Source organism: Ictalurus furcatus, chromosome 22, assembly GCF_023375685.1.
Source record: "Ictalurus furcatus strain D&B chromosome 22, Billie_1.0, whole genome shotgun sequence".
Lineage (NCBI taxonomy): Eukaryota > Metazoa > Chordata > Actinopteri > Siluriformes > Ictaluridae > Ictalurus > Ictalurus furcatus.
In genome coordinates this window covers 1,652,695-1,666,872 of record NC_071276.1, presented here as the reverse complement: position 1 = coordinate 1,666,872, position 14,178 = coordinate 1,652,695, and the positions used below count along the sequence as shown (strand labels likewise).

Sequence of the window (14,178 nt, the reverse complement as noted above, 5' to 3'; positions counted from 1 at the left end):
GTGTTTTTGAACAGCGCCATCAAGTGGTTTTAGTCTGAATGAAATAATGTGAAATATAATACAATAACACAGCAGTGGGACAAAACCCGAGTTTAATGTCCAACACCAGCCCAGTTTTATTTCCTGGTGGAAAAACTTTGATAAATGAAGTTCAGTTCAGTTCTTACTGTCCCGTTATATTTATTACTGACCTGTTTCAACATGAATATAAAGATAAATAAATAACATACTGAGTGTTGTTTTCTGCTACAAAAAGTCCAACTGTAACATTATTAAAATAAATATGTTTGCATTCAAACTAATATGAAGTATTTCAGTAAGAAATATACTTTATACTATGGCATGTGACGGCGGTTTGTTTATATCTCCAAGGTGTGTGTGTGAAATCAGTAAATCACTAAATCAGTAGGTTTAGGGGATGTTATCAGACAATAGATTAGACTAGGATAGGGTATTGGAAGTTAGCAACATAACACACCACGAACAGCCTAAGCAAGTACACTTAAATATTTTAACGATATTTACCCATCCTTAGAATTTTTTAGATATAAATTTAATATTGATCGCAATAATTGTACTTTCTATGATTCCGAAATTGAAACAACGGTATGTTTTGTTTTTTGACTGTTCAATTAGTAGAGCCTTTTGGTCTGACATAGCCTATACGAGTTTCTTAAAATTACAATTAATCTGATTTCTTCGTTTTCTAAAAACGACACAACTTGGTTGGTATTATAGTGGAAGATGTACATATGTACACAGTCAACTTTTATTGAGTAATATTTTCCTTTTGGGGAAATTTTGTATTCAAAAATGTAAGTGCCTTCAAACAAAGCCATTGAATTTTTTATTCACTGTAAATCTTCAAAAATGTTCAAATTGAAAAGTGGAAGAAGGCTACTTGGTTTATTGAAGAAATTTAAACCACGAGAAGACCCATATATATATATATTCCTCCTTGTAATGATTTTTTTCTATTTCTGTTCCTTTTCTGTAGAATTGTGCTCTGTTCTTTAGGTTTTCCTGAATTTTTTTTTTTTATCAGCTACCATCATGAGTTCCATCATAAATAAAGATTAGTGAGAATGTTCCAGAAGCAGCCATGCAAGCCCAAGCCATGACAATACCTCCACCATGCTGGACTGATGAGCTTCTATGTTTTGGATCATGAGCCGTTCCTTTTGAGCATTTTTTTCTCACACTTTTGCCTTTCCATTACTTTTTATCTTGGTTCCAGAACTTTTGTGGCTCATCTCTGTATTTCTTTGTGAATTCCAATCTGGCTTTCTGATTCTTACTGCTGATGAGTGATTGCATCTTGTGGTGTGGCCTCTATATTGCTGCACTTGAAGTCATCATTGAAAGGTGAACTGTAATACCTTCACCCTGCCCTGTGGAGGTTGTTGGTGATGTCACTGACTGCTGTTTTTGGGTTTTTCTTCACAGCTCTCACAATGTTTCTGTCATCAGCTGTTGTTGTTTTCCTTGGCCGACCTGTTCGATGTATGGTTCACAGCAAAATCCCACCTTGACTTAATCTCAAAGGTGGCCTTTGGCAATTGACTTTAAAACATAAGCAGAGCTAAACAACCAAGGACACTTTATAAACAGAACAGAAGCAAGTTTCACACTATTAGCAGCAATAAACTGTGTGTGTTAGCAATAACAGATGAAAACTACCTAGCTAAAATCTCTAAAAGTTTGCTCTAGCTAGATATGATGTATCAGTGATTAATTACTCCCACACAAGGCAAAACAAAACAAGACTGTCACATCAAGCTACCTTTCGACAACAAAATAAACGGTGACCAGGGGCTTTCAGTGTAGTGAGGCATGCTAATGCAGCCCTGAAAATCGCCTGGAGAAAATACTGTATTATATCGTAGTGTTAAATCCTGACAACTCAGATCGACCATGTTACAAAATGAGAATTAGCATTAACTTGCAAACTAGCCAGTCATTTACACTATCAAACTGATATTTTAAACTGGTACTTTTTTTTTAGCTTTCAATGACCGTCGTGCAGTGATCGATCAAATAGAATTTAAATATTATTCTAAAACGTGTTGGTTAACGTTAGCTAGCTACTAAATGAGGATTAGCATTAGCTCTAACATTCAAATCTAAAACTTAATCATGTAGGTTTTCTTAGCTAGAAATATACTCTCTTAATGGATCCAAACTGTCACACATAACAAAACAACTCTTTATTTTAACAAGGCATCTTACATTGTTGATGGTGGACAATGAGATGATTAGTTATCAGAGTATTATTTATTTGTTAAATAACTAATTGTCCAGCAAAATATTTACACCAAGTTTTACAGTATAACGATTAATTTTTGCACAGAGTATTCCTGTTGTACCAGAAGCAGTGTGTGTGTGTGGAGAGAAATTGTGCTCAGAAATGACATTACATGAAAGTATGGAACTGGGAAGTAAAATGTGGAACCAGTGCTGGTGGTTTTTAAACAGAGGAAGCACCAACGAGAGACAGTTGGGTCCATAAGTATTTGGACAGCGATACAATTTTCATGATTTTACCTCTGTACACCAACACAATGTATTTGAAAGGAAGCAATCAAGATTTGAGTGAGATTTTATTTAAAATATTGCATTAAGAGTTTAGGAAGTACAGACATTTTTTCAGAGTTCCTCTATTTTCACAGGCTCAAAAGTTATTGCATAAATTAACAATTATAAATATGAGGACTATTTTTTATACTGTGATGCAAATCTTTTGCAGTCAGTGACGGGATACAATATACAGTGTTGATGTAAATTAAGGTCAAAGGTCCTGGATGCTTTCAGAGTGGTCAAATTCCTAATATAGCCAGTCACAGTCCTCTGATATACTCACCCCGTGACCAGGAAGAGAGAAGAGGAGCTGGGGAGTGAAGAACAGGAGATGAACTGGATGAGGAAAGTGTATCTAAAGCTTTAATGGACCTTCTGAAATATCTAGTTTCCTACAGCAATGTTAAACACTCACTGCTTAGCATGTGCCTAGCATAACAATGTAAGTAGCGCAGTGTTCTAGCTAGATAGGTTATGTTAAGGTTAAACCGGAGTAAACCTGCATCGACACACACGTGACGTTTCTGCATAGTGAATTCTAATTGGAACTAAACAACCCAACGCTCCTCCCCCTTCCCCTTTAAAAACCGAAGTCCGCGCAGTAGCGCTGCTGACAGAATGTAGGGATCATTTGAGGGAAGTTTGGATGAAAGGTTTCTGTACACCGGTAGTTATCGCTTTGCTGGAACTCTACACTGTTTTTAACCGCGGTGTTAAACTGGACCGGCCTGATGATTCTGTTTTTATTCTTATTTTTGTATTGCTTTTTTTACGCATCTGCAGGTAAGGTTGAGTATGTATGTATGTATATGTTTGTATGTACGTACTTCATGAGCGTTGCTTCACGCGGTATAGTAAATGACTGTAATATTGTAAATAATTACATGATCTTGTTATTTCTGTCAGTGATTAATTTTGAATAAGCAAAGTTGTGTCTTTATGAGATCACGTTCATAACGCTATATAACCGTAATTCCTATTCTGCGGCTACGTCTAAACCCGCAAAGAAGCACGCCAACTACATTAAAGCGACGTGCGTTACTTTAAACTAGCATTTTAGTCGATATTTCAGTCTGATCATGAATTTCAGTTGATACGTTTTAAAACCCGCTTTGACTAGGTGCTGTTTAACAGGAGCATGTCCCAATGCTATCCCCGTGCTATCCCAATGCTACCCCTTCCGCGTCTCCCAATGCTACCCCATCCGCGTCTCCCAATGCTATCTAATGTTGTATATAAACAACTGCAATTTTTACGTAGTAACCTGACTTAGAGGGGAATCCTTCCAGCTCATTTACCAGAATAAGATTTAGACTGTCCACTCTTAAGATCGCCAAAAATATACATTGTTTTTAAGGATCCGACGTAACAGGCAATCTCTCAGGACACCTATGATTTCTTCAGGACCCCTCTAAACGTCATGAGGCGGGGCGACCTCCTCTAAACGTCATGAGGCGGGGCGAAATCGCTGTGTAAACATCACCGGCGGGAATGTGGAGCAAAGCTTTTCAGCAAAAAAAAAAAAATTATCCACCTCTTCCATAAACACCCAAACAACTCATAATATAAATAAATAAAATTGCACTTGCGCCTCTACTCTGCACTTTGCTTCTTCTGAAACCCGATTAATGGATCTTGTAGCACTACTTGTGGTGGTCTCTGCTTGATGGATCGCTTTGCTTGTATTTTTCTCATTTGTAAGTCGCTTTGGATAAAAGCGTCTGCTAAGTGAATAAATGTAAATCTATTATATTAATGTTTTTCTTACTGTCTCTAATGGGGCGCCAAGCATTTTTCTAAAAACACGTCCCACCGAGTAGCATGAAGAAAATCTACAATAACGTGCTGCATGCTTGTAGACTCCAATACGGCTCTGTAATCCTATTCTCACACAAACAGCTGGACCACTGGAACTAAGAGGTGATGCTGGAACAAACCTGTTCCAGCATCACAATGCCCCTGTGAAGTGAGCTCAACCCCACTAAACACCTTTTGGGATGGACTGGAACACAAATCCCCAGAAATCTTCTGGATACAAGAATGCACGATTAGAAATCTAATGGAAAGCTTTCCATTAGAGCATACTTTTGTCCATATAGTGTAGTTTCCTCATTTGCTTTAGTCTAAAAACTGCTAAATCAGACAACATGTGCTTTGACATTATCATGGTGGCATTCATGCAATGCACAGTTAAGGGGTCCAATGTGTCCCAAGAAAATGTTCCTTACACCGTTACACCACTAACGGCTTGATCTGCTGACACAAGGCAGCATGCCACATTCTGACTGTATATCTGCATGTTGCCACAGAAATTGAGAATCAGAACAGGTGACATTTGTCTAATCTACAACTACCCAAATTGGCCTAAGCCTATACCCAGTGTAGGCTCAGATTCCTGTTTTTGGCTGACACGAGTGGAACCCTGATGTGGTCTTCTGCTGCTGTAGACCATCTACATCAAGGATCAAGGGTTTTTTTTTTTTTTGTTTTTTTTTTTTTTTTTTCGCTCTGATGCTTCTCTGCTCACCGTAGTTGTAAAGTGTGATTATATGCATTACTGTACACTTCTCTTGGCTCGAATCAATCTTTCCGTTCTCCTCTGACCGCTCTCATAAACAAAGTGTTTCACAGAACAGCTGTTCACTGGATGTATTTTTTTTCGATACCATTCTGTATAAACTGTAGAGGCTGTTGTGTGTGAAAATCATAGGTCAGCAGGTTTCTGAAATACGCAAAAAAAAATGACGATTACTTTTTGTTTGTTTTTTTTAATGAACAGAAGGGTCCAGTTACTGCCTCACATCTCCAGGGTCATACTGTAGGGTCGATCCGCAGCTTGGTTGACTAATATTTCATCAAAACTATTTTAAATGGGGTTTTTTAAATTTATTTTTTTGTCTTTGCAGATGTACACATGCTGAATTACTTCTACACTGCAGTCCCAGCAGGAATCAATTTCCCAGAGTTCATAGCTTTTGCTGTGTTCGATGAAGAACCGATTATGTGCTACAAGAACAGCAATAGTGGGGCTCTCGACATATCAAAATGGATTGAAAATTGTGAGACTGAAAACTACTGGAAGAGTCTGATGCAGGACATGCAGAACAATCAGGATAACTTTAACAAGACATTTGTAACGGTACTAAATGGTTTTAATCATGGTAAAGGTAAGGTTGAACTCCTTTATATTTTTACTGTTTATTATATTTGTTTTCCCAAATATTCAATTTCTTTTGTTAACAATAGTCTTGGGTTTCTGTCTCGGTTTAATTTCTTGAACTGCTATAACATTATCAATCAGGTGTTTGCATAATCCTGACTATATATTTCATATAATTGTGACTAAATAAGCATGAGCATTGGTAAGAACATCACAATTACCCAGACAGCAGTAAATATACCATACTTAATATCTCCAAGAAGAAATTTTAACATGACGACTGAAGATGCATTAATACAAGCGACTAGACAAACCAGATTTTACATCGTCCTGTACCCTATTTTTTTACCATCACTGGATGGTGTTAGTCTGGAGCTTTGATTCAGGCATCATACAGATGCTTCAATGTCTTAAAGATCATGATTTCTAGAGTTATGTTTTTAGAGTTTGTAATGTGATTCATTTACACACTAAAAACTGCTCATTTCTTCCATTAGTAGTAGAGATATGGTGACATTTGGTTAAGAAAGCATCCTGAGGTAACTGTTCATTAAACCTACAACCCACTGTTCTGATGCCAGTTTTATCAGCTGAAAATTAGTCTAAGTGTTAGACTTGCGTCTGATACCTCGAGGCATTAATGATCTCTATAACAAACCCGAGTGGAAAGACGTCAGGCAAATACTGATTAGCTTAGCAGGGAAGTGTTCACCCTCATCAAGAACCACTCAAACCTCCTGACTTTGCCTATATGCTTAATAGAATACAGTGCTGTGAAAAAGTATTTGCCCCATCCTGATTTTCTCCTGTTTTTGTGTATATCAAGATCAATATTCGATTAATCATGCAGCCCTAAGATATACAAAAAAAACAGAATAAATCAGGGTTTCTGCAGGTATCATCAAATCGAATTTAATGCCTTTAAAAAAAAAAAATTACTACCATACATGACTAACCACGACCTCTGTCTATCTATGATGATTTTTTTTTTTAAACACCCAAATTCTGAATCGTAACCATTCAATTTGACAATGATGATCTTTGATATTTGAGAAAATCTACAGAATTTAAATAAGCTGTCACACTGAACTGAATTAGAAATATCTCATGAGACTGCTTAAAATGGCAAAAAAATTTTTGGAGATGGATTCAAATGTATTTAACAAAGTACCAAATCATCCAGATGTTGAATGCTTGACATGCAGAAGGATCAGGCCATGACTGGAAAGAAGCCATTAAGTTTTAGTTTGTGTGAATTGTACTGCCATAGAATACACGGGATCTCCTTCAACTATAACCACAAATTCTGTCAGTCTGTACAGTGAAGGAACGACTCCAACACCTTCACTGGATGTGTATGAGTGGTGCTGCACTGCCGTGTTCAGACACCAGAGCACCTCCGCCTACAGTGTCACAGTCGAACCAAACCCTGCTGGAAGGTCGCTCGATTTTCCTTCGGTAGCGGCTCTGCTGGAAGCACTGGTCACTGCAGCAGCAGTTCTGGTGTTTGTGGTGGTGTAGTAGCTGAAGAGGTTACTTTGTCGTTCATGGCAAAGTAACTAAACGTAGTTAATTGCGGCCTGCCTTTTACAGACGATTTGTGGCTATCAGACGGCATTTGAGCTTTAACAGCGTTGACACCCACTGTAACTAGCTTAAATAATTTTTTACAAACTCTGCAAAGTCTTTCTCCATGTTGACCTCCAACGGGCTACAACCATGTCCTAAATTCTTCGTCTTCCAGCCACTTTTGCTGGAGTTTGCACTTCCACATTTCTTTATGGAATTTACTTTCTCTGCTCTAAGTTTTACTCCTGACCAGGCCTGAGGCAATTACCAAACTGGTTCTGTGTTTCACACCAATGTACATATTTCACAACAGCAAATCGAAGTTATTAATTATGAAGGCTATATTGAAAATAAGTTGGTCATTTAATTTTTTCTTCAAAACTATCTAAAAATTTTTATGTGTAGGAATAAAATTATGCTTTTTAATGCCATTTAAGGCCTTAATTTTTGCTAAATTCATTTAAAGCGTCATGAAACACTAAACTTTCGTGCGGTCCGTGTTGAAGGGAAGAGCTTTCACCCTTTTATTTGTGAAAAGCTCAAGCCTATTAGCTAGCTACCATTCCGACACTTCTCCTTCTGCACTGCCTCCGGTTTTGTTTTGTTTTCCTCCATAGTCACGCCAGGGGCTAACGGTTTAAATAGATAGGACTGAGGACATGCACTGCTTTCTATTGTGTCTCCATTTAGCCCTGTTGATTCAGGAGAAGTCGTCTGCCTCATCTTCAAACCTTTTATCACTATTCATCTTTATTGTGAGTGTTCTGAAGGCTCTGTCCCTCTTCCTCTCCTGCCTTTCCCTGCCACGCCCGCTCCCCCTCCCTTCTTCCCACAGCCATCCATGCCCATTTAAACTGCATTTTCCAAAAACATTGAGCGGTAGACTTAAGCTGAATGAGGGGGGTTTCATGACCCTTTAATGAATTTTAATGCTTTTCAATGCTCTGCGGAAACCCTGAAAATACTTTTTCACAGCACTGCACAATAAAATGATCATTCTATTGTAGCAACGGCGGTCTAGACCAGTGGTGTGACCCACTTTTAAGAATGGCATTGCTTTGAGACCCCCAGGCTAGACTGCAGGATGGCTCTTTGACTATCTGATTAATGGATGACACACAGTGTGATTGGCCCAAACCTTGCTGTTGGACACATGTTAATCAACCCTGCAAAAACTAAGATGTGCTGTGGTTGCTTTGTGGGCCTTTGGCCAAAGAAGCCCAGAATAAATGGACAGAGGTATCAGAAATGAGAATTGCACATCCAGATCACTCTTAAGTGCCGTAACCTGACTTCTTGTTTCAGTGTTGACGTACTATAGGTTCTGTTGGCCTTGTGCAAACCCTAAACAAACAGCTCTCAGGTCCCTAGCAGGCACTTGAGTGTCCTCATTTTACCTGTGATTCAGGCTCTAAACAGTAGCTCTGTAGTGGCCCAGATCTGAGAGAGGTTTGGTAGGGTACATTTAGTTCACTATATGTAACTGGTGAAAACATGCGTGTGTGTGTGCTAGTAAAAGATGGATAAACTTGTTTAAGTGCAAAGCTAGGAGGCCTGTGTTTGCATACTTTTTGTCTCAACCCAATTGCAATTGAGTGAATCCTGTACTCTCTCTGTGTGTAGGAATTCATACACTACAGAGGATTTACGGCTGTGAGCTTCATGATGACAACACCACAAGAAGATACGATCAGTACAGTTATGATGGAGAAGATTTCATGGGTTTTAATGTCTTAAATGCCACGTGGACTGTAGCTAATGATAATGCGAGGACAATTGCACAGAAGTGGGATGCTAATGGTTATACTAGATATTGGAAGAACTTCCTGGAGAATGATTGTATTGATCAGTTACAGAAGTTTGTGTCTTATGGCAGAGAGACTCTGGAGAGGAAAGGTAAAGTGTGTGATTTGCTCTGTTACTGTAACTGCAGCTTATTACACACACACACACTAATGTATAATGAATGTATACACACTAACACTACTTCACTATAACACACAGACCGATACCTCCCAGTATATAATAGCATGTATAGCACTTTATCACCTCTACATCAGTTTTTAAGTATTTCAGTATTTATTTCTCATTTTGAGTAGAAAGCTAATCGTGCATTCTTGTAGCCAGAAAATTCTGATCACATGACCAATAACTTAATTTCACTTAGGCAAAATATGATGCACTTCTAACCAAACTTAGTTCCATATAAAGCACTTTTCCTTCTCATTTATTAATAAATAAATCCGAGTGTTTTAATATTTATCTTTACTTCCATGTGTCTCTGCAGTTCATCCTATAGCGTCAGTGTTCCAGAAACACTCTTCTCCAGAGGTGGTGTGTCATGCTACAGGTTTCTTCCCCAAAACAGTGATGATCACCTGGCAGAAGGACGGAGAGGACGTGCATGAGGACGTGGAGCTCAGAGAGACGTTACCCAACCAGGATGGAAGCTTCCAGAAGAGAAGCATTCTGACAGTCTCAGCTGAGGATCTGCAGAAACACACCTACACCTGTGTGATTCAGCACAGCAGCTTGAAGAAGGAGATGGTGCTAGAAGTACCAAAAGGTCCTAATAAACTACAGATTTACACTGAAAGATGATTTATTGATGGAACAGATAATAAAATTTCTGTGCTGATTTAACAGATGGAGGGTCAGGTGGAGTGCTGGTCGTCATTGGCATTATTGTAGTCCTGGTTCTCATTGCCAGTGGTGTTGGATTTCTTATCTGCAATAACAACAACTCTGGTAAGAAGTGGAAGAGGCAGATGCGAAGTTTTCAGAGAACAGATTTAGAGATGTTTGGAGTTCAGACCAGACACTAACCTGATATTGACACGTTGTCTTGTAAAGTTTATTCAGTTAAAGTTCATGTAGGTCAAACACACCACACACTTTTTTACATGTCTGTACAGCAATTTTTGTTGTAGTAATTTTTAGACCAAATTTTTACCGACACTCCTTCACAACAGCACATCTGATAGTGACCCCACTAATAACACACTCCTTCATTAAGATTATACAGTATATAACACAAGAATTTTATATAGATAGATAGATAGATAGAATCTCACAAAAGTGAGTACACCCCTCACATTTTCACTTAGGGGTGTGCTCACTTTTGTTGCCAGCGGTTTAGACATTAATGGCTGTGAGTTATTTTGAGGGGACAGCAAATTTACACTGTTACACAAGCTGTACACTCACTACTTTACATTGTAGTAAAGTGTCATTTCTTCAGTGTTGTCACATGAAAAGATATCATCAAATATTTACACAAATGTGAGGGGTGTACTCACTTTTGTGAGACACACACACACAGTATAAGTATGTAAATGTTGTGTTGGTGCAAAACAGGGAGGCAATGCAATTCTAGTAAATACAGTATTGAAGTCTGTAGTACTGTATTTACATGTGCAGTATGTAGGAGGATGTGTCGGTGTAAATCAACAGCATATCAGAAAGTACAGATTGTGTAAGATGATGGATTAGTGCAGATACCACTGTGTATGATGCTACGTCAGCAGATAATTTAGTCTCTCTGCTGATTTAACAGGTGGAGTACAGAATGTCATCATCCCTGGTGGAGTCTCTGTCACTACATCCATGTTTGTCTTGTTGGTGTTGCTGCGATTTTTATCTGGAAGAAGAATGACCAGGTGGAGTGAAGACTGCCATCGCTGGTTTCGTTGTTGGTCTCATGTGGAAGTCTCGTAAGTGGAGGAAGGTGGAAGTTTTCAAAGAACCGATTTAGATGTATTTGGATTTAACACGTTGTCTTGGAAAGTTTAGTTCCATTCTTATGTACACTCACTGTCCACTTTATTACGATCACTCTTTATAGCCGTGGTGAGCAGAAAAACATCTCAGAATGCACAAAACATCAAACCTTGAGGTGGGTGGACTCCAGCAGCAGAAGACCACAGTGGATTCCTCTCCTGTCAGCCAAGAACAGGAGTCCAAGGCTATCATGGGCACAGGCTCATTTAAAGTGGACAGTTGAAGATTGGGGGGGGGATCTCCTGGTCTTTTTCCATTCTTCATCCAGTGTGGGTGAGTCTGTGCCTCTCGGATTCCTGTTCTTTGCTGACAGGAGTGGAACCTGATGTGGTCTTCTGCTGTTGTAGTCCATCCACCTCAAGGTTTGATGTGTTGTGTGTTCGGAGATGCTTTTCTGCTCTCCACGGTTGTAAAGAGCGATCCTAATAAAGTGGACGGTGAGTATCGGTCAAATACAGTAGTTTTTATGATGACCTGTTTCACAGAACTGCTACAAGTGTACCTTTTTGATGATTCAATTTTAAGTATTATTGAAATACTTAATTTACTTGTAATGTTTAGATGAAATTTTAACTTGGAATATTTTTATGTTTCAGAGAAAAGCCTGTGCTAACATTAACTCTCAGCTCAGAGCTGATGGTGTTTCTTTGTGTCTGTTTTTCTAGGAGAGAGGAGGAGGGAGATGGAGTGTAGCGATTAAGGGTGACCGTGTACACACACACACACACAAATTCCAGTGGGTAATCTTGTAAGACTTTGTTCTTGTATTTGGATTGAGGAGCTTTTTTTTATTGTGAATCTGTTCTTGCCAGGTTTTGGAGTAACACTTCTCAGTGATGGTGCTTATAGCAAGAAAAGCAGCCAGTCTTTATGTCTTTAAGGGAGTTAGATGAAGATTTATTCCTTCAATGGAAAGCAGGACAGTCTTTCTATTTTGTGGTCATATGTCTTGTTTTGTACAAAGAAATGCACTAATGTATTCCATGAAGTTTCTAAAGTATTTATCTTATCTGAAGTTGTTCAAGCTGCTAATGAATATGAACAAACTCACTTGTTTTGACCTCCTCGATCTATTTGGGGAAATATCCAAAGGCTGAGCTGAAAAAGTGCAATATTGTTCGGATGTTCTTTTGGCTGCTACTTGAAAATTAGGACTTCAAGTGTGTCCTGAGTCTGAATCATTTGATGCATATGTATATCTGTAGCTTATATTTGTTAAACTAGTGTTTATCATGGAAACGTTTTTTTTTTTCTTATTTATTATTTCTTCACATATGTCTTCTGAAAGGAAGTTCTCTTATATCATGTACTCTCTTACAACTAATCTATAATTCCTGAGGTACAATGGAAATCTAACATCTTCTGACCTCCAGTAGCGTTTACCCCTTATTGATAACTATTGCTTCTAGCCTTTTTTTTTTTTTTAAAGTGTTGTTGAAGCTAAATTATTGTATTTTTATACTTTTATAGTCCTACATGCACACCAATCAGCCTTAACATTAAAACTACCTAGCTAATATTGTGTAGATCTGCCTTATGCAGCCAAAACAGCTGTGACTGTCGAGGTATAGACTCCATAAGAGCTCTGAAGGTGGGCTGAGGTATCTGGAACCAAGACGTTAGCTGCAGATCCTTTATGTCCTGTAAGTTGTGAGGTGGGGCCTCCATGGATCAGACTTGTTTGTACAGAACATCCCACAGACGCTCAATCGGATTGAGATCTGGGGAATTTGGAGGCCAAATCAACACCTTGAACTCTTTGTCGTGTTCCTCAAACCGTTCCTGAACAGTTTTTGCACTGTGTCAGGGAGCATTATCCTGCTGAAAGAGGACGCTAACATTAGTGACTACTGTCACCATGAAGTTTACAATGTTTATGTAGGAGGTACATGTCAAAGTAACTTCCACATGAATGCTAGGACCGTGTACAGGGGTCAGCGTGGGCGCTCTGACCAGTCTGTGGCTACCCGTGTCCATACACAGCAAACTGTGATCTGTGTGTTCTGACTCCTTTCTATAAGCATTAACATTTTCACTTATTTGTACTACAGTAGCTCTTCTGTGGGATTGAACCAGCCGGGTTAGCCTTTTCTCCCCACGCACATCACTGAGCCTTGGGCGCCCATGACCCTCACCAGGTCACCAGTTGACTCACCAAGTTACTTCTGTATTATTTTGACTGGATTGCAGGAGCCAGCTTTGCATTTGAAAAAGCAATTTCTTTTCTTGTCTTTTTGAATGAAGTGTATACCTGTGTTTTTATTTCAGGAATTTTAATAGTAATGAGGTATTGTTAAGGATCAGATCAAATGTAAACTTGTATTGATGAAGTTAATGTTGTTTTGTAATTGTTTAGAACTGCCAATTGTTTTGCTACATTTTATGTCAGCAGTTTTAAAGCCCTTTACAGTAACTGAAAATGTAACACCAAACTAATTAAATGATCTGCAGCATATATTTACATTACTGTTTGTTACATAATATTATTTAAAAAATAAATCAATGCTACTTCCAAACTTACTAGAACTGAATGCTGTGGTGCTGTTTGGAGTCAGTATAGATGAAAATTTCGATTATTAGCAATTTAGTTTATAATATAAATTATAAGCTAGTTGGCTGTCAGTATATTTTATACCGACCAAATACAAGCAGAAAGAACCGTTACCTATGAAAGTGAATTCCCCGAGATCTAGTTTCGACTGTGCGATGGTGTGTACTAGTAATGGATGATTTCAAAACACTGCTTCATGAAGCTTTTACGAATCTTCTGCTTCGAAACAGTGGTTCGGCTAGTGTATCACATTGGGCAAGTCACGTGATTTCAGCAAACGGGGCTTCGTTACGTCATTACTGTTTTGAAATGTTGACGGTTCGCCGCTAGGGGGTGCTAATCTCCAGGTGAACCAGTGTTTAATATATAATTAATGGTGCTTGAATAGCACTATTGTTCTCCTGCAGTCGGCTCTAAAAAGCATTATCCCCCCTACACTGCCGGCTGTAAACAGTATAGGCAGCCTGTCTGACCGGCTCTCGAAAGTATTGGCGCCCCGTCCCGGTTTCACAGCGGCAAGCACCACTCACGTTTTCTTCAG

General features: G+C 38.7%; 1 protein-coding gene across 1 annotated transcript; it reads left to right on the top strand.

The window, feature by feature from the left end:
• Positions 1-2,945: 2,945 nt before the first annotated feature.
• On the top strand, positions 2,946-13,477 carry LOC128599191 (major histocompatibility complex class I-related gene protein). Its single transcript, XM_053610662.1, has 7 exons — positions 2,946-3,360; positions 5,484-5,744; positions 8,930-9,202; positions 9,594-9,872; positions 9,953-10,054; positions 10,863-11,019; positions 11,752-13,477. Exons 1-7 carry the CDS (start codon positions 3,309-3,311, stop codon positions 11,777-11,779), a joined length of 1,152 nt encoding a protein of 383 aa, XP_053466637.1. The 5' UTR covers positions 2,946-3,308; the 3' UTR covers positions 11,780-13,477.
• The last annotated feature ends 701 nt before the right edge of the window (positions 13,478-14,178 follow it).

Excerpts from the sequence above, each read along its gene's own strand:
- LOC128599191 (XM_053610662.1), top strand. The coding sequence starts at position 3,309 with ATGATTCTGTTTTTATTCTTATTTTTGTATTGCTTTTTTTACGCATCT. Across the intron at positions 9,203-9,593 it reads AGAGACTCTGGAGAGGAAAG|TTCATCCTATAGCGTCAGTG; the intron begins GTAAAGTGTGTG and ends GTGTCTCTGCAG. Across the intron at positions 9,873-9,952 it reads GGTGCTAGAAGTACCAAAAG|ATGGAGGGTCAGGTGGAGTG; the intron begins GTCCTAATAAAC and ends CTGATTTAACAG.